Genomic DNA, 22,665 nt, shown 5'->3' with positions numbered 1-22,665 from the left:
TCTCTCTTCAACTGCTTGTGACTTTGGGAAAATAGGACCCTGCATCTGCCACCTGGTGCTTCTTGGTAGGATTTCATAATCTCCTGTCACAGAGATACGTGTGTTCCTATTCTTGCCTTGCCTTAGTAAGCTGCTACTGTCCCCTCAGGCCCTGGCAGGGACCATTCTCCACGCTCAAATCGGAGGAGGAATTCTCCAGCCCATTTCTGAGACTGCTCCCTAGAGCCCAGAGCTCACCAAGTCCTATCTCCTGACCCAGAGTAAGAGCTTTAATAGGTGAAAAATTAAAAGAACTTTTTTTTTTTTTTTTTTTTTTTTTTTTTACTGCATGTAACCTTGACAAGCGTGTGCGTTAATATTATAGGAAGAAACACTGGTGGAGAACATGGTGGATTGACAGGTGCTCTGGAAGGGCCAGAGGGAAAGACATGTTCTTTTCTCAGTTTGCTAGTGGTTCCTTTTCCTCAAAGACAGGCAGGGGCGGGAGACAGAGACACCAGCAAAAGGAAACTAGTTCAATGCAAGGCATGCAAATGCCAGTGGGAAAAGCCTAGAGCTGGGAGGTAACAGGTCGAGCCTAGTCCACACATTTTGTAAAGCAAAGGAGTGGAGGTGAGGCTTCACTGGGGCTTCAGGCCTGACACCAGATGATGTGGAGAAACAGATTGGGAAGGGAGGACAATGGTGCAAGCCTGGAAAGCCTGATCCGAGAGATTAAAACTTTCCCGACAATAGTAATAGTAGTTTGCAATAGGAACAGGCGTAACAGCTAAGACGTGTGAAAAACTGGCTCGGTACCAGGCCCTGTTCTGCAGCTGTGTATGTGTCCACCTATCTCATTTTCACAGCAACTCTGAGACGGATGCTATTATGCCGCCCATTTTTTTTAAAAGATTTTATTTATTTATTCATGAGAGACACAGAGAGAGAGGTAGAGACACAGGCAGAGGGAGAAGCAGGCTCCACGCAGGGAGCCCGATGGGGGACTCGATCCCGGGACTCCAGGGTCATGCCCTGAGCCCAAGGCAGACGCTCAACCGCTGAGCCACCCAACATCCCTATGCTGCCCATTTTTAAAACAGGGAAACTGAGGTATCTAAGCTCAAGTTCACAAAGATGGTAAGGGGCATGGTGGGGAGTTGAACTGAGGATGCTGAGTGACAGTGTGCAGGATGCTAACCAGCATGTTGTAGGACATCATGGCAATGACTTGGGGTGTGCTGGCCACTGCATGTAAAGCCAGGCACTCAGGCAGCTTCCCCCGCAGAGAGCTCCGAAGGCCCAGGCCCGTTCTAACCCCGTGGATCCTTGGTCCCGGGCACATGCAAGCACTTGCAAAGTGCCTCAACTCACTCAAAGAAGGGGAGATTGCGGGCACAGAGTTCAGTGGGGAGATTTTGCTTCCCTCCAGGTGCAAGAGTGGCCGAACTGCACGGCGACTGGCCAGGAAGCCCCAGGGGCTCTCCCGGGGGCGGGGTGGGGGGCTCTGTGATCAATCTTAATCCACAGAAGTGGTGTTGAGATCTGGAAGGACCTGAAACCCACACAGTCCTCGGTTCCAAGACTCCGTAGAAGCCCGGCCTGCTCCCCACACTTGCACGTGAACGTAGAATCGAAGACCCGGTGGAAAGCCAGTGCTAGTTCAGCTGGCTCTGCGCAGCTCTGAGTCCTATATCACAGGCTTGTGGGACACAAGACACACGGGGGAAGGGGAGCCTGTGAGCCCCTGCAGGCTGGGCGCCCTGTGCTTCTAAAGCCGCAGAGCTGCGCGTCAGCCCTCCCCAGCCCCGTGTCACTGCTGAGCCTCGTCCCTCCTCTTTTCCCACAGTTTTTGCACACACTCTCCTCCAGAAAGTGCCCCTGACCTCTCTCCTGATCCCCTTCTCGCCCTTCATCTTCGTGACACTATTGTCTGGGACTCTGTCCTAACTCCTATCGCTAACCTCCTCGGGCTGCTAAACCGGCCATTGATACGGGGAATGAGTAATCCAGATCTTGTTCCTAAGTAGGAATGATGGGACCTGGGATGGTCTTGGCAGGGTAATGACTGTTGCCTAACCATCTCTGACAGGCAACCAAAATTCTTGTAGTTCAGCATACTCCCTCGTGAGACATGTCACTCTGCACAGTCGATTCCTTCTAGCAGTTTGGAGGGGTGTGCACATGTGTGTGCGTGTGTGTACGTACAGGTGTGTTTGCTCTCTGACCTCTGCCAGCCAACCTCAGATCTCTCGGAGACCCGTGTGCCTTCCTCATCCCCAAACTGAGAAACTGACAGAAAAAGCCACGAGATGGACAGTGAGACAGCTGAGAGACAACGTCCAGAGCTGCAAGGCTTACTGCCGCTGCTACGGCGAAGAGGGGGAGTCACAGGGAAGACAAGACACGAGAGGGCACAAAAATCGCCATCAGCTGGCGTTTGTGCCCTTCGCCTGATTCGCCTGACCGAGCACGGACACGGACACTGTCCCCACGGGAGCCCCAAGAACTAAGCAGTCACACTGTTTCGACCCGTTTTACAAAGTGGAAAACTGAGGCTCGGGGAGACGAGGGGACTTGCTTAGACACTCCAGTCAGGAAAACACACATCTGGGACTCGAACCTGAGTTTCCTGGTTTCAGCTCAACGGTTCTTCCTTCTAAGCCTGCGAGGAGGCTCAAGGACAGGCTCGAAAAATCCATCCAAGTCAGGCAATCCGTTCCTGGGAACCTTCCAGTTTCTGAATCAAATTCTGTTCCCGGTGCTGGGCCGGCACCCAGTGGGGCCCGAAGCTGTGATGTTGCCACCGTTCAGGCTCATCCCTTCTTGCAATGTCCCCAGGACCGTAGTAGTAGTACGTGGTGATATTAAAAAAGCAAATGAGTGGGAAATATCAGAAAGGGAGACAGCACATGAGAGACTCCTGACTCTGGGAAACGAACTAGGGGTGGTGGAAGGGGAGGTGGGTGGGGGGTGGTGGTGACTGGGTGACGGGCGCTGAGGGGGGCACTTGACGGGATGAGCACTGGGTGTTATTCTATATGTTGGCAAATTGAACACCAATAAAAAATAAATTTATATTAAAAAAAAAGAAAAAAAAAGAGGAGAGAGGCATTCACATCCACAGCCCCCCCCCCCCACTACGTGCTAGGAGCAGCATCTCATCTAAACGTCACCCAAAGTCCACACGGTGGTGACCAGGGTCAGCCCCGTTTTAAAGAAAAGGCAACCAACATAGTCCCCTGGCGGGTAAAAGATGTGCCCCCCGCTGGGAACTGGCAAGCCAAGGCTGTCAAACCGTGAGAACACGCCTGCCTCCCGCCCAAAGGCCTCCTCTTGTCATGGGCCTGTCCCCATGGCCTACAGCTTTCCTGCCATCCACTAGCCACTCACCCAGCCTTGCCGTGACCATTCCACTCAAGTGCTTTGCCCATGATCTCAATTCCTGGGCGTTTGGGCCTGAACCTGGGTTGGTCCCTCAGGCCTTGACAGCAAATGCCCGCATGTCTCCTGCTCCACCAGGGAGTGGACAGGCCCACTCTTCCGGGGAGCTTTCCTTGATTAAAACCCCTTGGCTGCTCCATTGATTTCTTCTCCTTAACTCAGTTGCTGCCAGTTTCAAGTGCTAATCCGCGTGTGTGTGTGTGTGTGTGTGTTTGCTAGTCCCTCAACTGCTCTGTGAGCCCTTTGAAAGCAAAACTAAGTCCTCTGTGTCTTCGGGTGCCCTCCTAGCACCCCCACTTTCCCCACTCCCCCACGTAGTCCCCTGCACCTGAAGAGCACCCCCATCGGTGCTGGATGCCAGAGTGCACCTCCAAACCCAGGGAGCCACACGCACACCCCAGAACCGATCACTGGGATGAAGCTGCCACAGGCAGGCTGTCGCCAAGGGCAGGGGCAGGCGTGGTGATGTTTTGAGTTGCGTGTGCGGGATGGGACTGAGAAAGAAGTTGAAGAGAGACGTGCAATGACAAGCCACCCAGCCCTGCGGGACTCCACCAGGGACGTGGGAGAAGGAAATTTCAGGGGAGTGGGAAAGCTGAAGCCTGGGGGGCATAAGGAGAGACACAGACAATAGGGAGGCGGGGTGAGATGTGGAAAGCCAGCAGCCAGCAGAGGAGGGGCCGAGGCTTTTTATGCAGGAGGGAGAGGTGCCCAAGTGGGCAGCCTGCCCGGGCAGGACAGCAGGGAAGGAGGCCCCGGCAGCTGCCTAGCGGTGCTGGAGCAGGAGAGAGGCCAGGAAGGAGGAAGCCAGGGAGGGGGGTGGGTTGTCTGAGCCACGGAGTCATCCAGACGCCCGCTCTAGACTGCAAGTTTCTGGCTGGGGGACTCTGGGTAGGTGCCTTACTCTCTCTGAGCCGGAGTTTCCTCAGAGGGACTGCATCACCCTACAGGGAAACTGAAGTGTAGCAGATGCTAGATAGAGGGAGTGGGAAGGGTTCTCTCCCGCCATTGCATTTGGAAGGACCCAGAAGATGATACGACAATCAGGGAAAGCTTGGGAACAAGCCCCTATTTCACTGGAAACTGAAAAGACCTTGGAGGGCAGCTTACATTCTCACGATGAGGGCAAAAGCCTAGGGTTGGAGGGTGGAGGGGGACATGAATCTAGAACAGAGAAGCTCGCCCCCCCACACACACACATACACACAGGAGGGGATGCTGAGTGCACCTGCAGCCAGAGGGGCTGGGCTAGCTGGGAATCACTGCCACTGGGGAACACCTGCTGGGCAGGTGGGGACAGATCCCCATGGCTGAGCACGCTGGGACAGGTGTGGGAGCCGGAATGCGACCTCGGAGCCCCCGAAGCCCTGCAGGCTGGGCCCTGGGACATTCAGAACCAGTCCTCCATGCTCAAGTACCTCCCGGCATCCCAAGTTCCCAGCTCAGCCCTCAACAGAGTGTTGACCAACCAGAAGACGCAGGCTCCTGGACTGATCAGAAAGCCGATAAGACCAGGGCCGCGGGTCCAACCAAAGGATGGGAGTTTCACCGGCTTGAAGAGGGACTATGGGAGCTCACGGCTCACGCTTGCAAGATGCGTCCTGGGCCGGAGGTCCAGTAACCGAGGGTGAAGCAGCTTCCTTGACAGGCTTCCTGATATCGAGGACTTTCCCAGCCCAGAGACACACCTTGTCCCAGGTCAGACAGAGTTAGAATTTTATTGAGCCGATGGTTGCTCCTCGTGTCACCATGCTCCTAGATGAAAATCTATGTAGATGAGGAGCTGGTGGAAATGAATTTAGATTCCCAGAGTGCCCTGCCCTGCCCCAGCGTCCCAGAGGGAGAAGCAGCTGGCAGACTCCCTGGGAGTTGCCTCCTGCCCTCCTCCCTGCTCCCTCCTCCCCGCCTCCCTGTGGCTCTGCCCCTGGAAGGCCCACAGGTCTCTCCTAGGGCCCGTGGGAATCACGAGATATTGCAGGTGGATGCATTTCATACCTGCTTGGAGGCCTATGGAATTGCTCCTGGTTGTCACTGGGGTGCACTGAAGTGGGGGGCATCTCACTGTCTCTAAATTTTTTTTTTTTAATTTTTTATTTATTTATGATAGTCACAGAGAGAGAGAGAGGCGCAGAGACACAGGCGGAGGGAGAAGCAGGCTCCATGCACCGGGAGCCTGATGTGGGATTCGATCCTGGGTCTCCAGGATCGCGCCCTGGGCCAAAGGCAGGCGCCAAACCGCTGCGCCACCCAGGGATCCCCCATCTCACTGTCTCTAACAGGAGTATTGGTTACACCAGGAAGCCTCCTCTGGGACCTTGCGGCGCCAGCCCCCCCTTGCTCAGACCCTGGAGTCCCAGACCCTCCTTGGCTGACTAACTCCTCTCCCCTTGCCCTACCTTTGTCACGTCCCTGCCCTGTGGAATCTCAGTTCCAATATTCTAGGATTCAGGCACGTGGTTCCCTGCATCTGTCCCCCCGCCCCCCGGTCCTCCATGATTGAGAAGGTCAAGGCTTCTGAAGAGAAAGCCTTTGGGGCTTTGGGGCTTTGGGGGGACAATCCCAATTCCTGCCCAGAAGAGGAAGGATGGGCAAGATGACCTCTAATCCACCTTGCCCTATGTCTGTATCCAGAGCCAACCTGGATCCCCGAAGAACATCATAAGCAAATGCATGAACCCAGGGATAATCAAACCCACGCCCTGGACTGGGTCTGATGGTATAAGGAAGCTTGGGTTCGTTTTATGATCCTTGGCCCCTGTGCCCTTGGCCTCTCCATGACTTGATCCTTCCCTGGCATCTGACCTTAATTTTCCTAAATATAAAATAAAGAGTAAAACGCCTTGTTTCTCACGCTCCATCGCATGAACTCTTAGGGCAGCAAAGAGATGAATGGCTGCCATGCACGTATTCCCACATATCCTTCCCCCCTCCCTCAACCTCCTGCCAGATAGTTAGCCAACCTCTGCTGGAAATGTCCCAACTCCTCACGCCTCTCCCGTCTCAGGATTAATAAAAAGTTGCTTCTTATACTGAGCCAAACCTGCTGCCGTTCCCACCTGCCCATCTGGGCCATTGGCTCAGATGGGTCAACCCCCCTTTGCCAGGGGAAGCTCTTCAAATCTTTGCAGTCCACAGTCACATCTCCCCCCACCCCACCCCCAAAGACTTCCAGGACCTTCCCTGTACGCCTGCAGCCAGGTTTTGGATTGCCCACGACCGCCGTCCCGGCCACTGTCCTCTGCCTGGACTTCTATTTAGTAACGTCCTCGGAGTGGTCAGATTACAGAAGAGCCGAAGTGGATTCAGCACACAGCTCTCCTCCTGGTCCCCCCGCCCGTCCCCAGGGGCCACCAACCGCTGTCGGCTCATGTGCTGTCGCTGTCGACAGCTGAACTAAGTCATGTTTCTACCCACTGCTGTTTTCTCACTTCCCGTCCCTGCCCTGTGCTTTCGTTTCTTTTCTTTCCTTCAAGTGTGACATAGCGTCTGTCTACAGCCTCCCTCCCTCCTGTCCAGCAGCCCCTCTGCCCACCTCCGCTTTGCCAGCTAGTCCCCCACCAGTCTGCTGCCCAGGTGAGCGAGGAGACACTTCCCGGAGAGAAGGCAAGGGTTCGCGTGGGAACACGCTGTCTTATCAGTATGGGCTGCAGTCATATTTGAATGAATCCCATATCCAGCTGCCATCCGTACTCCTTCGGGGAAGGAGAAAGTAGGTCACATCTGTTATCTGACTCCTTTACGCAGACTCAGAAATATCACATAGACTAACATGGTAGCGTCACTTGCTCCATTCTTGAGTTTCCGCATCTACGCTTCCCCCCAGAGGCATGGATTCAAGATGCCCCGGCCCAGGGCCCCCGCTGGGTGAATGGGCTCAGTCTCTGGTCTCCCCAGCTCATTTCTCCCGGGAGGCTGTCCCCTCGCACTCACACACATTCACTCTCTCTTATCTTTGAGTCTCTGGCAGACTAGCCCCCCATCCACACCTACTTCCACTCTGTTCCCCAGTCCTGTTCCACTTCCCAGCCCTCTAGGAGGGCCAAGCTTTGGGGCCAAACTTCCCTTCCCCGACCTTGGCACCCACTGCAGATCCCACTGCTCCTGCAGTGGAGGGTCTGCTTGTGTCCACAGGGCAGGCCTTGCTTTCATCCGCAGGCTACAAGGTCCACAGGAGCACACGCTCTGGTTTGTCCTCCCTCTAAACGTTCCTTTCCCCTATAATCTATCATTTGGGTTGTGAGCACCTTACGATTCAGAAACATGTTCATTCAACACTGTATTCCCAGGGCCGAGGCCACCGCCTGGCACACAGCAGGAGCTAACTGAATGTCTGCTCAACAAATGCGTAAACTTTTACTTCCCAGATGTGAATAATTTCAGAGACCTGCAGAAATTTAAGAGGAAATCACTTATCTGACCACACAGCAGTCTGAGATCACAGAAAACTTTATTGTAGAAACACCGGAAATGTCAAGCCTTTCAAGGTACAACCTTCAACCAGGAAATGATGAAGTCACAGCACCGTGGAGCCCATCTGATACCCCAAGAGAATCATGGACCTGGAGGTTGCGTTAGGACTTAGCAAGCAAGCGAAGGGGACTCTCGATCTTAGAAGCAAGGCCTGCTCCTTGGCAGACAGCTTCCCCTTCCTGTCCCCTCCAGCACATCTCCAGCGCCTTGTGTGAGGCCCGAAACAAAGGGTCAGACTTGCAGGAAGTGCTCGGTCACAGAGAACATGAGGCAGAGGGAGTCAGGAAAGGGCACTAAGCTTCCTTACAAGTAACAGGCAGCTTCCGGACTGGTCAGGATTGAGCCCTCCCGAGACCCACGCCTGATCCTCCAACACTTCAGGGCCCCACACCTGGACACGACAGTGCCGGGCTGCAGGAGCTCAGCCGCCTGGACAATTCTCAGGAGGGCCGTTATGGAGCAGAGTCCAGGAAGGGCCAAGCTGCCGAAGAGTGGAGGAGGCACAGGAGACACCAGAACTCCCTGGCTCGCCCGCTGACTCCTCTATTACCGATAATTAGTCCTCCGGTGGACAAGGCCGCTCACACTCTGAAATACTCTGCTAACCCAGAGGACAGTGCTTCTTAAGACAGAGAATCAGAATCACGACCATGACTCAGAGGTGTCTGACGAGGACAGCAAATCCATAGGATCCATTGGCAGGAAAGCGTGAGGCTAACAGAGCAACAGCAGGAACGGGCCCACGGCACAGGGGCTCCTCTCGCCCAGCTACTGGGCCCAAGGCCTCACTGTTGGTTCCCTGCGGGATGGATCATTGTCCATAGGGCAGCCCAGGTGCAAGAAAGGGAGCCTGGGGGTGGGAAATCTGGTCCTTAACGTCTACTCCCCGCCATCTGCTTTCTAGATACTCTACAGGCTTTTCTCTCCATCGCTTAACTGGGCCCCGGGGTGTCCCCAGGGGCAGGAGCAGGCCCAGAGGAGCGGTCTGGCTGTGACTCCAGCGCCCTGGGAAGACAGAGCTGCTGGTGGGGGTTTTGCACCTGCTCCCCCCCCCCCCCAGCTTGGACTGTGTGGGCAAAGCTGCGGAGACCCAGGAGGGAAAGGGGAGAGGGGCTCAGGGAGGGCGGGGGCGGGGACAGGAGAGGCGGGGCCTCTACTCCAGGATTCGCCTGCGGGAGGTGCTGGTGGAGGTCTGCACCACCCGCACGCGCGAGGAGCCGCCGGACTTGCTGCTGCCCCGGCCGCTCCCTGCGTAGCCGCCTCCGCCCGCGTAACCCCCTCCGCCGCCCCCGCGGGAGCCGCCGCCGCCGCCGCCGGCTGCATAACCTCCGCTGCCCCCGCGGGAGCCGCCGCCCGAACCGCCTCCGGAGCCGCCCCCGTAGCCTCCGGAGCCTCGGCCCCCGCCGCCGCCGCCGCCGCTGACGGTCGTCTGGCTGCTGTGCACAGCTGCAGGGAGAGGGCAGGTGTCTGGCTGCTGTGCACAGCTGCAGGGAGAGGGCAGGTGTCTGGCTGCTGTGCACAGCTGCAGGGAGAGGGCAGGTGTCTGGCTGCTGTGCACAGCTGCAGGGAGAGGGCAGGTGTCTAGCTGCTGTGCACAGCTGCAGGGAGAGGGCGGGTGTCTGGCTGCTGTGCACAGCTGGGGGAGAGGACAGGTGTCTGGCTGCTGTGCACAGCTGCAGGGAGAGGGCAGGTGTCTGGCTGCTGTGCACAGCTGCAGGGAGAGGGCAGGTGTCTGGCTGCTGTGCACAGCTGCAGGGAGAGGGCAGGTGTCTGGCTGCTGTGCACAGCTGCAGGGAGAGGGCAGGTGTCTAGCTGCTGTGCACAGCTGCAGGGAGAGGGCGGGTGTCTGGCTGCTGTGCACAGCTGGGGGAGAGGGCAGGTGTCTGGCTGCTGTGCACAGCTGCAGGGAGAGAGCAGGTGTCTGGCTGCTGTGCACAGCTGCAGGGAGAGGGCGGGTGTCTGGCTGCTGTGCACAGCTGGGGGAGAGGGCAGGTGTCTGGCTGCTGTGCACAGCTGGGGAGAGGGCAGGTGTCTGGCTGCTGTGCACAGCTGCAGGGAGAGGGCAGGTGTCTGGCTGCTGTGCACAGCTGCAGGGAGAGGGCGGGTGTCTGGCTGCTGTGCACAGCTGGGGGAGAGGACAGGTGTCTGGCTGCTGTGCACAGCTGGGGGAGAGGACAGGTGTCTGGCTGCTGTGCACAGCTGGGGGAGAGGACAGGTGTCTGGCTGCTGTGCACAGCTGCAGGGAGAGGGCAGGTGTCTGGCTGCTGTGCACAGCTGCAGGGAGAGGGCAGGTGTCTGGCTGCTGTGCACAGCTGCAGGGAGAGGGCGGGTGTCTGGCTGCTGTGCACAGCTGCAGGGAGAGGGCAGGTGTCTGGCTGCTGTGCACAGCTGCAGGGAGAGGGCAGGTGTCTGGCTGCTGTGCACAGCTGGGGAGAGGGCGGGTGTCTGGCTGCTGTGCACAGCTGGGGGAGAGGACAGGTGTCTGGCTGCTGTGCACAGCTGCAGGGAGAGGGCGGGTGTCTGGCTGCTGTGCACAGCTGCAGGGAGAGGGCGGGTGTCTGGCTGCTGTGCACAGCTGGGGTAGAGGACAGGTGTCTGGCTGCTGTGCACAGCTGGGGGAGAGGACAGGTGTCTGGCTGCTGTGCACAGCTGGGGGAGAGGACAGGTGTCTGGCTGCTGTGCACAGCTGCAGGGAGAGGGCAGGTGTCTGGCTGCTGTGCACAGCTGGGGGAGAGGGCAGGTGTCTGGCTGCTGTGCACAGCTGCAGGGAGAGGGCAGGTGTCTGGCTGCTGTGCACAGCTGGGGGAGAGGGCAGCCTGAGCGTGGGTAGGAGAGCAGGGCCCCACCTGCGACCCCTGCACCTGGCCTCCCTCCTCCCACCCCCCATCCCTCCCACCACCCCACCATCTCCGCAGCATCGTATCGGTTTGCAAAAAGACACTTTGGAGGAAAGGATTCCCGTTTTCCAAGCAGTCTTCATAGGACAAAGCAACGTCAGGACCCGTTTTCATGATCCATAAACCGTCACGAGTTCTAAGCTGCTACTGATTAGCAGGTCTCATAAAAATTAAGATAAATAAGAGCTAAAATCATAATAATTGATTTCAGCACATTTGTCCGGGCTTTTGTGGTCGGTTTGCTCACTGAGGGTCATCATGCAGGCCTGGAACCTAAAATGCTGACTGCGGTCCCGCTGGCCAAGCCCCCCGGGCCCCGCCTCCGCCTGCCCCCCCACAACCCAGGGTCTGGACCCTGCTACTTACAGATGCTCACGTGGCTCTGCAGCTCCCCTGACATCCTGTAAAACCAAAGCACACGCATCAGCCAGACCCGCAAAGGCAGAGGGAAGGCACTTAACAGCCTGGAGACGCGAGGAGCAGAGATACTCGCATGAAGTGAAAACTGCCTCCAACCTTTAGGGAAAGCTGGGGGCACAGGCCCAGCCGTCAGGGAGTGTGGGGCGACCCGGGGTTTTAAGCACTTTTCCGAAGGCTTTTGCACTGGCTGCGGTGGCTTAGGTTGGGGCACAGGGACATTCTCAGCCTGGGCCACCAATTGTCCCAGAAAAGAATTGTTTTCTCTCCGAGTAGCCCCGCTGCTCCCGCTGCCGCCTGCGCTGGGCCCCGGAGCGCCCCCCACCTGCTCTCCTCGCCCTCCAGCAGCTTGCGGTAGGTGGCGATCTCCACGTCCAGCGACAGCTTGGCCCCCAGCAGCGCCTGGTAGTCGCGCAGCAGCCGGGCCAGCTCCTCCTTGGCCTGGTGCAGGGCCTCCTCCAGGTCCCCAAGCTTCTGCCGCGCATCCTGAAGGGCCTGCTCCCCTCTCTCCTCCGCGTCCGAGATGGCCACGTGCATCTGCTCGATCTGCGCGGAGACGGGCTTGAGGTCCAGGAGCCCCATCCGCGCGGCCGTGGGGCGCCGTGTGGGCGCAGCCGGGGCGCCCTTCTCACCTGCTTCCTCACGCTGCTGATCTCTGCCTGCAGCCTCTGGATGGTGCGGTTGAGCTCGGTGATCTCCAACTTGCTGTTCTTCAGCTCGTCTCCGTGCCTGCCCGCCGACACCTGCAGCTCCTGGTACTGTGGTCGCAGGCGGCGTGGCCGTCAGCCCGCTGCTCACCGCCAGGCCCTCTCGGGGGAGGGAGCCCCCCCTGGCCCCCCCCGGCTGCTCTCCCCGGGACGGTTCCCAGGGGCCCCCCTGCCCCCGCTGGGGCTGTGATACCTGAATACACCTCACTCCCCTACCGAACCCCCCTCATCTGAGCTGCGACACCACACACACACACACACACCCCCAGTCCTGGTCAAGCCTCCCTCCTCTCACCAGCCTCTGGGCCAGACCCGCATCCCAGACAGACGCAGCTGCTCCTGGCCACCCTTTGTGACCTGCCTGTTGCGTCACCTAAGCCCTACTCCTGGCCGTACCCACACTGGGACCCCTTCACTTTTGCCACCACACTGCATCCCTTCCACCCTTTTCCAGGATGGTTTCCCTGGCAGCCAGGACCTCGTTTCCCCAGAGGCCCTCAGCATGCCCTGTGATTACTCCCATTCTCCTCTCTCTGTCGTTTCTGTATCTACACGGGCCCAGCAGTAGGAGCCACGGGCAGGGCTCTGGAGGAAGCACGGGGAGGGGGGGGCTCAAGGGAAGCTCTGCCTTCTGATGCTTTCACTGTTGACCATCTGCCTCCCCGGTCGGAGGCGGAAATCCACGCACTCAGAAGGCCTGCCTGCAGGGCAGCGGGACAGAGGCCAGCCAGGAGTGGAGCTGAGAAAGCACATCTCAAGGCTAGACGTTCCTAATGTAGGGGCTGACCTTTGGCCCTTAACTACAGTGATGATAGATAGGTGATAGATGATTGATAGATATTCCAAAGTAAGAGAAAGATGATGGAAGTTCTGGGGGCGTGTGGTCTGGGGTACCGGGTCTAGGTGGAGGAGCAGCGGTGCTCACCTTAGTCTGGTACAGTGCCTCGGCCTCGTCCTTGCTCTTCTGTGCGATCAGCTCATACTGGGTCCTCACCGCATCTATGATGCTGTCCAGGTCCAGGAAGCGGTTATTGTCCATAGACAAGATGACATTGGTGTCGCTGATGTGGGTTTGCATCTGGGACAGTTCCTGTAAGGTGTGGACCACAGGGTGACTCCTTCCACTCTTCTCCTGGGGCCTCAGTTTCCCTCTACCATCCCCTCAAGGCTCTCTGAGGAAGCCAGAAGCCTGGGCCAGATGCAAGTCTTGGGGAGGGTCCTTTGAATAGTTGTTGCACCCCAAGAAGCACCTTAACTAAAAGTAAAGGCCCCCAGACCCAGTCTCTGGGGAGAAGAAAGGAGCATGAATTCAGAGCCCCTGTAGGCACCACCTGCCCGTTGTGCCTCCCCTGTGCCCTCTCTCTAGGCCTTACTTGGCTTGGCCGCCGTCTTGGGTTGGGCCCTCTGACAGGCAGACTTGCTCCTTGAGGAATACATGAGCTCTCAGGGCAAGGGTAGGACTCTCCTTGTGCAGCCGCTCACTTACTCTCGAGCCTGAGCTCTACCACTGACCAGCTGAGTGACCGAGCTAGTGACTGAGTTTCTCAGCTCTCTCAACTCCAGAATGGAAACCAAGACGTGGCAAAGCTCCTAGCACAGCATCTGGCCCAGGGTGGACATGAACGACAGTAGGGTAGGGCCAGGGGTGGTAGGAGCATATTATCCTTCACCACGGCAGGCCTCATCCTCGTTCTCTCCAGGATCCACACTGTCCTGTCCTAGAGGATTCCCCAATAGCCCCAGCCCTTCCCAGCACTGATGAAGAATTCTGGTCCCTGTATGTCCCGGGGATTAACCTCATTTCCAGGTAGAATCAAGGGCTGATCCCTCTCCTCCTCCCTCAGGACTCTCTCTGCCTCCCACCTCGAGCACCCGCACCCAGGAATCCGAGCACCGGGGGTGGGGAGGCTGTCCCCAGTCCCACAGAGTTGAGATGACTGAGGAGCGGAGTCCCTAGTGGGTCATGCTGGGTTGCAGGCCTCCCCCTCCAGCCGCCCATACCCCTTGTGACCCGTGAGGAAAGAGAAATGTTTCTCGCGAGGACTGAACTCACCGTCTCAAATAAATATTTCAGGAAATTGATCTCCCCGAACAGAACATTCACCTTGGACTCCAGGTCTACCTTGCTCATGTAAGCCGCATCCACGTCCTGAACAGCAAGCAGAGACAGTCTGACTTACTGCCTAGGCATCGCCTGCCACCAGCTCACTGGGTGACCTGGGCAAGTGGCCAAGCCTCTCTGGGTTTATTTCTTCATCTCACTCAAGTGAGGGGCCTGCAAAAACCCTGGCTTTCCTGGCCAGAAGGAAATGTGACACCAAGCCCCTCAACCCAATCAGTGACACACAGCACCCTGCGTCCCTCCTCGGGCCCCAAGGCTGCACATAATTGACACTCAAAAGGCATCAGTTGATTGAACTTCATATTCGGGACTGTGAAGAGAGAAGCACGCAAGGAAGCCTCAAGATTCAACGTCGCTTTCAGCCTTAACCCCTCCAGTGCAAGGGCCCAGCATTCGGGCCACACCCTCCACAAGCTGCTGCCAGCAGTCACCTGTCCACCCCTTGGTCACACAGCATCCCCCAGGAGTTGCTCACTCTGCTCAGCCCCTGGGCCCCACAGCCCCCCTGGGCCCACCCCCACCCTTCACCTTCTTCAGGACGACAAAGTCATTTTCAGTGTTGGCCCTCCGGTTGATTTCTTCCTCGTACCTGTGGGGGGAGGTAAGAAGCACAGGTGGGCTGCAGAGGCTGACCTTGGCTCCTTGGGATTTCTCCCCACAGCAGGAGGCTTGGAACATCCCCGACTTTGGCTCTCCCCTGCCAGGGCCTGCCACTCCCATAAACCAGACGCTGGAGCCAGCTGCTGGCCTCCCAGGTCAATAGAGGTACAACAACCCAACGTGGAAAATGCAGAGCCACATCGGACACTCCCAAAAGGTCCATTTTTCTTTTGATGTTTTACCTTTGTAAATTCGTTGCACTCATTTTTAACAATTGAGAACATGAATAGCCACTTATACTAAATTGTTGGTTTGTTTTTAATTTAAGAGAGAGAAAGCGAGCAGGAGCAGGGGGAGAGGCAAAGGGAGAAGCAGGCTCCCCGTTGGGCAGGGGGCCCGACGCAGGGCTCCATCCCAGGACCCTGGGATCATGACCTGAGCCGAAGGCAGATGCTTAACCGACTAAGCCACCTGGGTGCCCCTACTAAGTTGCTTTATTTTTTTTAAGATTGTATTTATTTATTTATGAGAGACACACAGAGAGAGGTAGAGACACAGGCAGAGGGAGGAGCAGGCTCCATGCAGGGAGCCCGACGTGGGACTCGATCCCAGGACCCCGGGATCACGCCCTGAGCCGAAGGCTGACGCTCAACCTCTGAGTCAGCCAGGCATCCGCCTAAATTGCTTTAGAGAAGAAAAAGGTCACCTACAATTTTGCCCCCCAACACCTTCTGGTGATTGAAAGAATTTCATCTTTCCCTTTTTTGAGTCACACACTCTTGACTCTCTGGCGCGGCAGAGTGATGGCAAGGGTAGCACCTGTACCCCTAGCGGGTGGAGGGAGAAGCCGCTCAGCTGCCGGCACGGTTCAGGAGCAGCCGATCTGGAATTAGACGAGTCTTGCCATGCCCGCCCCTACGATTAACAACAGCTGGTGCTTAGTATTTGCAGGCACAGGCTGGAAACTTATTAAGCGGGATGTCGTCTAAACAAGCGGTTCTCAAAGTGCGGTCCCCCGGCCACCGGCATCAGCACCCCGCAGAAGCCTACCAGAATGCAAACACTCTAGTCCGATTCTAGGCCTGCCCAGCTAGTCTGCTGCACCCCGAAGTCTCAAAGCCCGGATCTGCCAGTCAAGCAACCCAACAGGGAGGGAGGGTGCCTACCAACCCCACTCTACTAAGGTGAAAACTAAAGACTTAGAAAGACGGGCTTGCAAGCAGCTAGAAAGTGGCAAAACCCACTGGAACTTGGCTCCTCTGGCTCCAGCATCGTGAGGACAGTCTGCCCTTCTCCACCTACTATAGTTGAGAGCTGACTGGCCCCACCATCCTAGCAGAGCTGCCACATGCAAGACGGTGCCCCCTGCGGTTGCACCGGGGGACCCTGGGCACCCCTGCCAGTGAACACTGGAGCAGAACGTCTTTACCCCAAGCGCTTCCCTGCCGTGCTTCTCCCCGACCCCTTTGCCCTGCCCGGGGCCTCACTTGCTCTTGTAGTCCTCCACGACATCCTGCATGTTCTTGACGTCTGTGTTCTGGCGCATTTGCTCGGCGTTGAGAAAATCCACCTGCCTCCGCAGCTCACTGATGTAGTTCTCCAAGACGGGCTCCAGGTTATTGGTCCGAGTAGAGGTGTTTACTTGTTGTAGCAGCTCCCACTTTGTTTGCAGCACCTGGTTCTGCTGCTCCAGGAATCGCACCTACGAGCAAGAGACTTCCAAGTTCGCCCCCGGCTGTGGGTCCCAGAAGCACCCCCACGGGTAGGAAGATGGACAACCACACAGCGTATCTGGGCCCGGAGAATCGAGGTGGCCCCTCTGGGGATCAGAGGGCTTCCCTTTCTGTGGGACCAGGACACACAGAACACGATGCGGTTTCTGATGGTTGACCAAGGGCTGTAAGGTCAACTTGCCTAAAATCACCCCTAATTTACTAAGCTAACTCTGGATTTGAAGGCAAACCACCTCCCGTGAGGTGCCCTCTCTCCTTCATCTACAGCCACGTACACCACAGAGCTGGCTCTCCCACACTCAGCTTATCTGTGCCAACGTGAGGCAATGGCGATGCAGAGCATCTGAAACACTCACACATCCAAGGCTTATTTCTCTTTGTGGCTGAAATGCTTTATGTGATGGAGGAGAAGAGAAAATAAGAGGGAAGAAGGTATTTGACTTAGAATATTAAACTGATTTCGGAGCAAACCAGCCTGGGTGGCCCCGTCCTGCAGGCGCCACCACCTCCGCCGCCTGCCAGTGTGTGTTTCAGGAAGGTTCCCCACTCCCCTTCACTTAAATGCTGACTCGGCATTTTAAAAATAAAGGTTCCCACTTTTTATTATTTTTTAAGATTTTATTTATTCATTTGAGAGACAGAGAGGATGGGGGGGTGCAAAGGGAGAGGAGATTTTATTTATTTATTAAAGAGAGAGAGCACAAGTAGGCAGAGCAGCAAGCAGAGGGAGCGGGAGAAGCAGACTCCCTGCTGAGCTAGGAGCCGGAAGTGGGGCTCAGTCCCAGGACCCTGAGATCATGACCTGAGCCGAAGTCAGATGCTTAACCAACTCAGCCACCCCGGTGCCCCTGTTCCCAGTTCTTAAGAATGTTGTATGATGCCTGCCCATGCCCCCAAAGAAAGGACTTCGGGGATGTCCAGTGTTTGGGAAATACTCACGCTGCTATTCCCTTCATCAACATTCAATGACAAAAAATGGAGGGAGGAATCATCCTATAGCCTCACTCTCTCTTCTCCTGAAACTGGGCACAAAGGTCAGGGACAGGGTCCAGAGAGCCGGCTGGCTGGCTGTGCAGACCAAGTGCATGATCATGATCAGCCCTCACCTTCCCTCTGCAGGTTGCCCTCAGATGGAGCCTCCCTTCCCATGCCTTAGGTGAAGATAAAGGAGGCCTCTAGGCTGTGCTCAGGTGCACACACACACACACACACACTCCAGGATCCTCCTGGGACTTGTGTATGGGGACAAACCCAATGCTTTGTGCAGTCCGAACAGACCCTGAAGACATTCCCCTACAACGTGGCACCAAGGAGGCTGCCCCAAACCCGTGGCCCTAGGACTGCCCTGCCAAGGGGCCAGCCCTTATTAACCTCCTTGGGATTCTGACTCTAGGCTGGGAGATGTGCCCGGTGAACACTATTCCCCACGGCTCATTTTTCGTTCACTTCATCAAAGCAAGAGCTAAGGCCGGCGGCCCTCACAGGTTATCTCAGCTTGGAACACTCCCGTGGGAATGTTTCCACCTGGCTGAGTTTTGCTCTGGTGACACTGCCAGAAGGTGGACACATCAAATGGACACGGGGTCTCAGCTCTGTGCTCACTGCTGTGGGAACTGGAGGAAAAAGATCTCATGGGCGCACGAGGGCTCGCCATGTCGAACAATGAGGGGCAGGTTAACCAGAGCACCTGTCCCCCCACGCACACGGCACCTCAGAGCACGTCGGCAAAAGAAACCTTGGATCTTGTCAGGCCACCCAAACTGCAAAGGCAGAGACTGGCTGCAGGGAGTGCCAGGGAAATTCAATGGGATTTAATCTCTAGAAAAATCACTGAAAGCTGTTTGTGATTTTTTTTCCTGGGCCCCCCAAACACTCCTGGGCTGTGTCCCATGAAACTTAGCATCATGCTGAGCTCACCTTACTGGGAAAAGCACACCCCTCCTCTGCCCCTCTCTCTCTTGCTCATGACCCTTCAGCCCCCAGGACCTCCTGCTCCTCCAGCAGCCCAGATCTTCCCAACTTTTTTGCCTGGCTAAGCCCTATTTCCCTTTTCCATCTCAACTAAAATGGCACCATCTCCCTGGTGTCTTGCCTTCATAGCCCGAGGTCCTTGCCCTAGAGCATCTAGTGTGATTTGTTGTCACTTGGTGCTGTTTGAGCACATCCGTCCACTCCTGGGGGGAGCCTCAAGAAGGCAGAGCCATGTCGGCTTCATTCTCCTGTGGACACAAGGCGCTCGGACCCATGGACACACAGTGCCCAACATAGAGAAGGCAGTTCATAAGTATCAGGGACTAACGCGAAGGGATTTGGAATTGCCTCGGAGTGTAGACAGCTATCTCTCTGAATACAATGGAAACTCCTGGAAAGCAGGGATTTTGTCTGTGATGTTCATAATTGAATCCCCAACACCTAGAATGGTCCCTGCAGTTAATACATGGTGAACAACAAATTGAGGTAGCGGGCTTGGACACTTAGACAGTAGAAATGGATGCAAAGGCCTTTGTAGAACCAAAGACAAGGAAAAGGGACCTCAGGAAGGAAAGGGATGGGGTCTATCTCTTCCCATGAGGACACCTCCCTGGGCTTTGTCAGCTGAGCTTGCATGCCCTGTGCCGGGGGGTGAGTGGCCTGAATACTCTACACTCGGAGGCATGTGAAATATATAGTGTGTGTCAAATGGCCTTAGGGACAATGGAGAGAAGTAGTACAGGGTTGGTGGATATGGATGTTGATGTGGGGGTGCTAGTTCAAAAAGGAAGATCAGAGAAGGCCCCATTAGATAGCGGCATCAGAAAAGATCTGAAGGAGATGAGGGAGCAAGCCAGACCATTCTTGGGAAGGAGGAATTCAAAGCAGAGGGATTGGCAAGAGCAAAGGCCCTGAGGCAGGCATGGGGTGCTGGAGGATGCAAGGATGCAATAGGTAGTGTGCTGATAAGCAAGAGAGAAACAGGAGAGGAGGCCCCGGGGGGAGTGTAGGGTCACTGCAGACAGACTTTGCACCCTGGGGAGCTAAACCCCAGCTCTCAGTCTGTTCACTAAACCTTGCAGCTTGAGAGCTGTTCCACCCAGTGGTGGCAATGGTGCCTAATTCTCACAAATGCAAGCCAGGGGTGAGCAGCAGCTGTGGGGCAGAGGCCAAATCACACAGGGCCTTTTAGAATCTTGGCTTTTATTCCAAATGAGATGAGCAGCCAATGGAAGATTCAAACAGAGAAGTGATGTGATGTTTTTAAAGGATGGCACTCGTGTGGTTCTGAGAATGGACTATATGGGGTTGAGGGTGAAAGCAGAAAACCAGATCAGAAACTAGAGTCAGAATCCACTGCAGTAGAAGCCTTCTCCCTTCCAGCCAGGCCAGAGTCCTCCTGGATGAGGGATTTTTCCTCATGGTCATGACAAGCCATCCCCTTGGGGAGGGACAGATTGCCACAGTCTCCTGCAGCTTGGCCTCTGCCCACAGGCCATGCCACAAGATGCAACAAATGTCTGATATTAATGGTGGAACCACAATCAAGTGAGTCCCGGGAGATTGGCTGTCAATAGCCCTTGGCCATTTCACTGACCTCAAGCCCTCCTGTCTCTCAGCTCCTCCTTAAGCTAAGTCTTGGCCTCCAATGGAGTCTCTTTCACCTGGCACCCCCTTGCTCCAGTGAAGCCCTCCCAGCCCCTGCCCATGCCTGAGGTATGATGATGTTCAGCCAAATTTCCCATCCAAGGTGATCAGAAGTAACCAGAAGCACTTTGCTCTACTGAACTCCTGTTTGGCTCTCTTTTGGCCTCAACACTCTTACCCCTCCTCCTCCGGCTCACACACTCTGTCCTCTCCCAGCGTCTGCCCAGATATCAGAGACTGGGTATACAGCCCAGTGGTGGGCTTCAGCCCTGGTTGATCTGCTGTCAGACCACAGGTCAAGGTCTGGCCTCAACACTGAATTCCTGTGGGTCTGAAGGATGGTCACTTAGAATCCAAGGGCCTTTATGCCCCAGGGTGCTTCCTACTACATCCCTAAGAGCAAAGAACTTCCTGGGAAGCCTACAGGGGCTACTCTTCCTCCACCTCTGGATAAAAGGAAATGCTGGAGGAAGGTCTTTACCATAGTTCTTTACCATCTAGAAGCCTCTGCTTGCTGATTTGGCTCTGGACTGGCTCTAATCTGAGGTTTAATTAGGGAACTAGGGAGAGCGGCTACAAGTTCCCCATCTGGTCCATTCTTGGCCTTGAATGAACTAAAACAGGGAACTCTGATAGAATCCTACTGAGTATGCAATTCACTTTAGCCCTCAGAGATACGCTCAGGGCATTTGCCTAGGCTGTGCCATGGCTCCTTGAGGACAGGACTTGTGTTCTAGTCACCCTGTCATACCTGGCTCTCTATCTGACATATAGTAGTTGCTTATTAAATGTTTGTGGGATGGATGGATGGATGGATGGATGGATGGATGGATGAAAGAGTGGGTAGATGGGTGGATGGATGAGTGGGTAGATGGATGGGTGAATGGATGGATGGATGGATGGATGGATGGATGGATGGATGGATGAAAGAGTGGGTAGATGGGTGGATGGATGAGTGGGTAGATGGGTGGATGGATGAGTGGGTAGACGGAGAGTGAATAATGATAAATGAAAATGAAGTCACCACACCATGTATTTTGTTTTTCTGTGGGGTATTTTCACATTTCTTACCTGGTTTCCTGCCAAAAGGAAAAGATAAAAATAAATCCCCTCAATACGTCAAACTGAGCCCTAATGAGATGAATGCTTTCTCAAGGCCCCAGAACATATACTTGTGGAGGTGATTGCCAGCCCCAGACTGAGACAGCACCAGGTGGGAAGAGGTGGCAAAGCACAAGGCCTTCTCGGGTATTTGATCGGGGGCCAGAGACCCACCTGCCTTGAGGTACTCACCTTGTCAATGAAGGAGGCAAACTTGTTGTTGAGGACCATGATCTGCTCCCGCTCCTGGGTCTTGACTCTCTGAATTTCAGGGTCCACCTCCAGGTGAAGTGGCTGTAGGAGGCTCTGGTTAACAGTCACCTCTTGGATGCCCCCTGGGGGACAGGAAGGACCAAAGCCCCCAAGCCCAAAACTGCTACCCCCAAAACCACCTCCTCCAAAGCCGCCACCTCCTCCATAGCCACCGCCTCCAAAGCCACCGCCCCCAAAACTTCTGCCCCCGCCTCCAAATTTCCCTCCTGCTCCCCCACCCTGGCAGAAACCACTAGCACTTCTCCCCACTAAGCTAATGGAGATGCTTTTACTGCCTCCCAGGTTGTAGAGGCTCCTAGAACCAAACCCCCTGGCGTGGCTCCCATACCCACCACCACCACCACCACCACCACCACCACCACACCTGCCCCGGACCTGACACACAGACCCCACAGCCCGACTCCCACCACCAGAGCCTGCAGAGGAGCCAGTGCTGTAAAACCGCCTGCTCCTAGAGCTAAATGCTGACTGAGAGCTAAATTGGCGGCTCATGGTAGCTAGAGCATCCAGAGAAGTAGCCAAAAGAAAAGCCCAGCTGGAAGGAGGCAGAGACCCAGGAGGGAAAGAGCTAGGACTCCTTTGACAAGAGATCTGGCTCAGTCCCTATATATACATGTGCTGGCTGGGCTGGGCACTTTCCGAATCCTGGGAGGGGAATATTTATGTTTAGTTGGCCTGCCAGCAGCATCTGTTTAAAGCCTCACACCTATGAGTTGCAGAAATTGTACTGTAGATAAACTTCCCCAACTTGATCATTTATCATTCATCTCTTGCCGCTTAGAGATCAGAGTGCAGTGATCTCTCAGGACCGAGCTGCTGGAAACTCCTATACAGTTTCCCCTAAATCATTAGCTGATACCTTCCTAAGAAACTCCACCATTGAGATGTTTGTCTAGGGGTGTGACCAGGAGATCTGGGGCGATGCTAGGGGTTGTCTAGCTGCCTTATGCTCACAGCTGGGACACAGGTGGAGACATCTACTGCCATAGAATTACCCTGGTCGGATGAAAGTTTTGTTCTGGGCTCCCCTCCCCCTGCTTCTTCGCCCTGTTATTATTTATCACCACTATGCACACCCCAACTTTTAATCACATGAAAATATGATATTGTGGTCATTGAGTGCAAGTGAAAGCTAGGGGACTCAGCCCAAGACTGTTCACATTTTGCTGGGTGCATCTAGTGCTGCTCTATGTGCCTCAGGCTCCTCCTCTACAAAGCAGATGAGGACCTGTAGCACTGAAGAGCTGTGGTTCCAGATGCATTGGGCATCCACCGGGACTGAACATAGTCTTCTAGACCAAAAG

The 22,665-nt window shown here is 55.7% G+C and overlaps 1 protein-coding gene across 1 annotated transcript; it reads right to left on the bottom strand.

Moving 5' to 3' along the window:
• Positions 1-8,972: 8,972 nt before the first annotated feature.
• On the bottom strand, positions 8,973-21,853 carry KRT77 (keratin 77). Its single transcript, XM_072765215.1, has 9 exons — positions 21,281-21,853; positions 16,124-16,338; positions 14,565-14,625; positions 13,968-14,063; positions 12,840-13,004; positions 11,840-11,965; positions 11,533-11,753; positions 11,157-11,191; positions 8,973-9,339 (listed from the first exon to the last, which is right to left on the bottom strand). Exons 1-9 carry the CDS (start codon positions 21,851-21,853, stop codon positions 9,047-9,049), a joined length of 1,785 nt encoding a protein of 594 aa, XP_072621316.1. The 3' UTR covers positions 8,973-9,046.
• Between the last annotated feature and the right edge of the window lie 812 nt (positions 21,854-22,665).

Source organism: Vulpes vulpes, chromosome 8 (assembly GCF_048418805.1).
Source record: "Vulpes vulpes isolate BD-2025 chromosome 8, VulVul3, whole genome shotgun sequence".
NCBI lineage: Eukaryota > Metazoa > Chordata > Mammalia > Carnivora > Canidae > Vulpes > Vulpes vulpes.
This window is presented reverse-complemented; position numbering and strand designations above follow the sequence as displayed.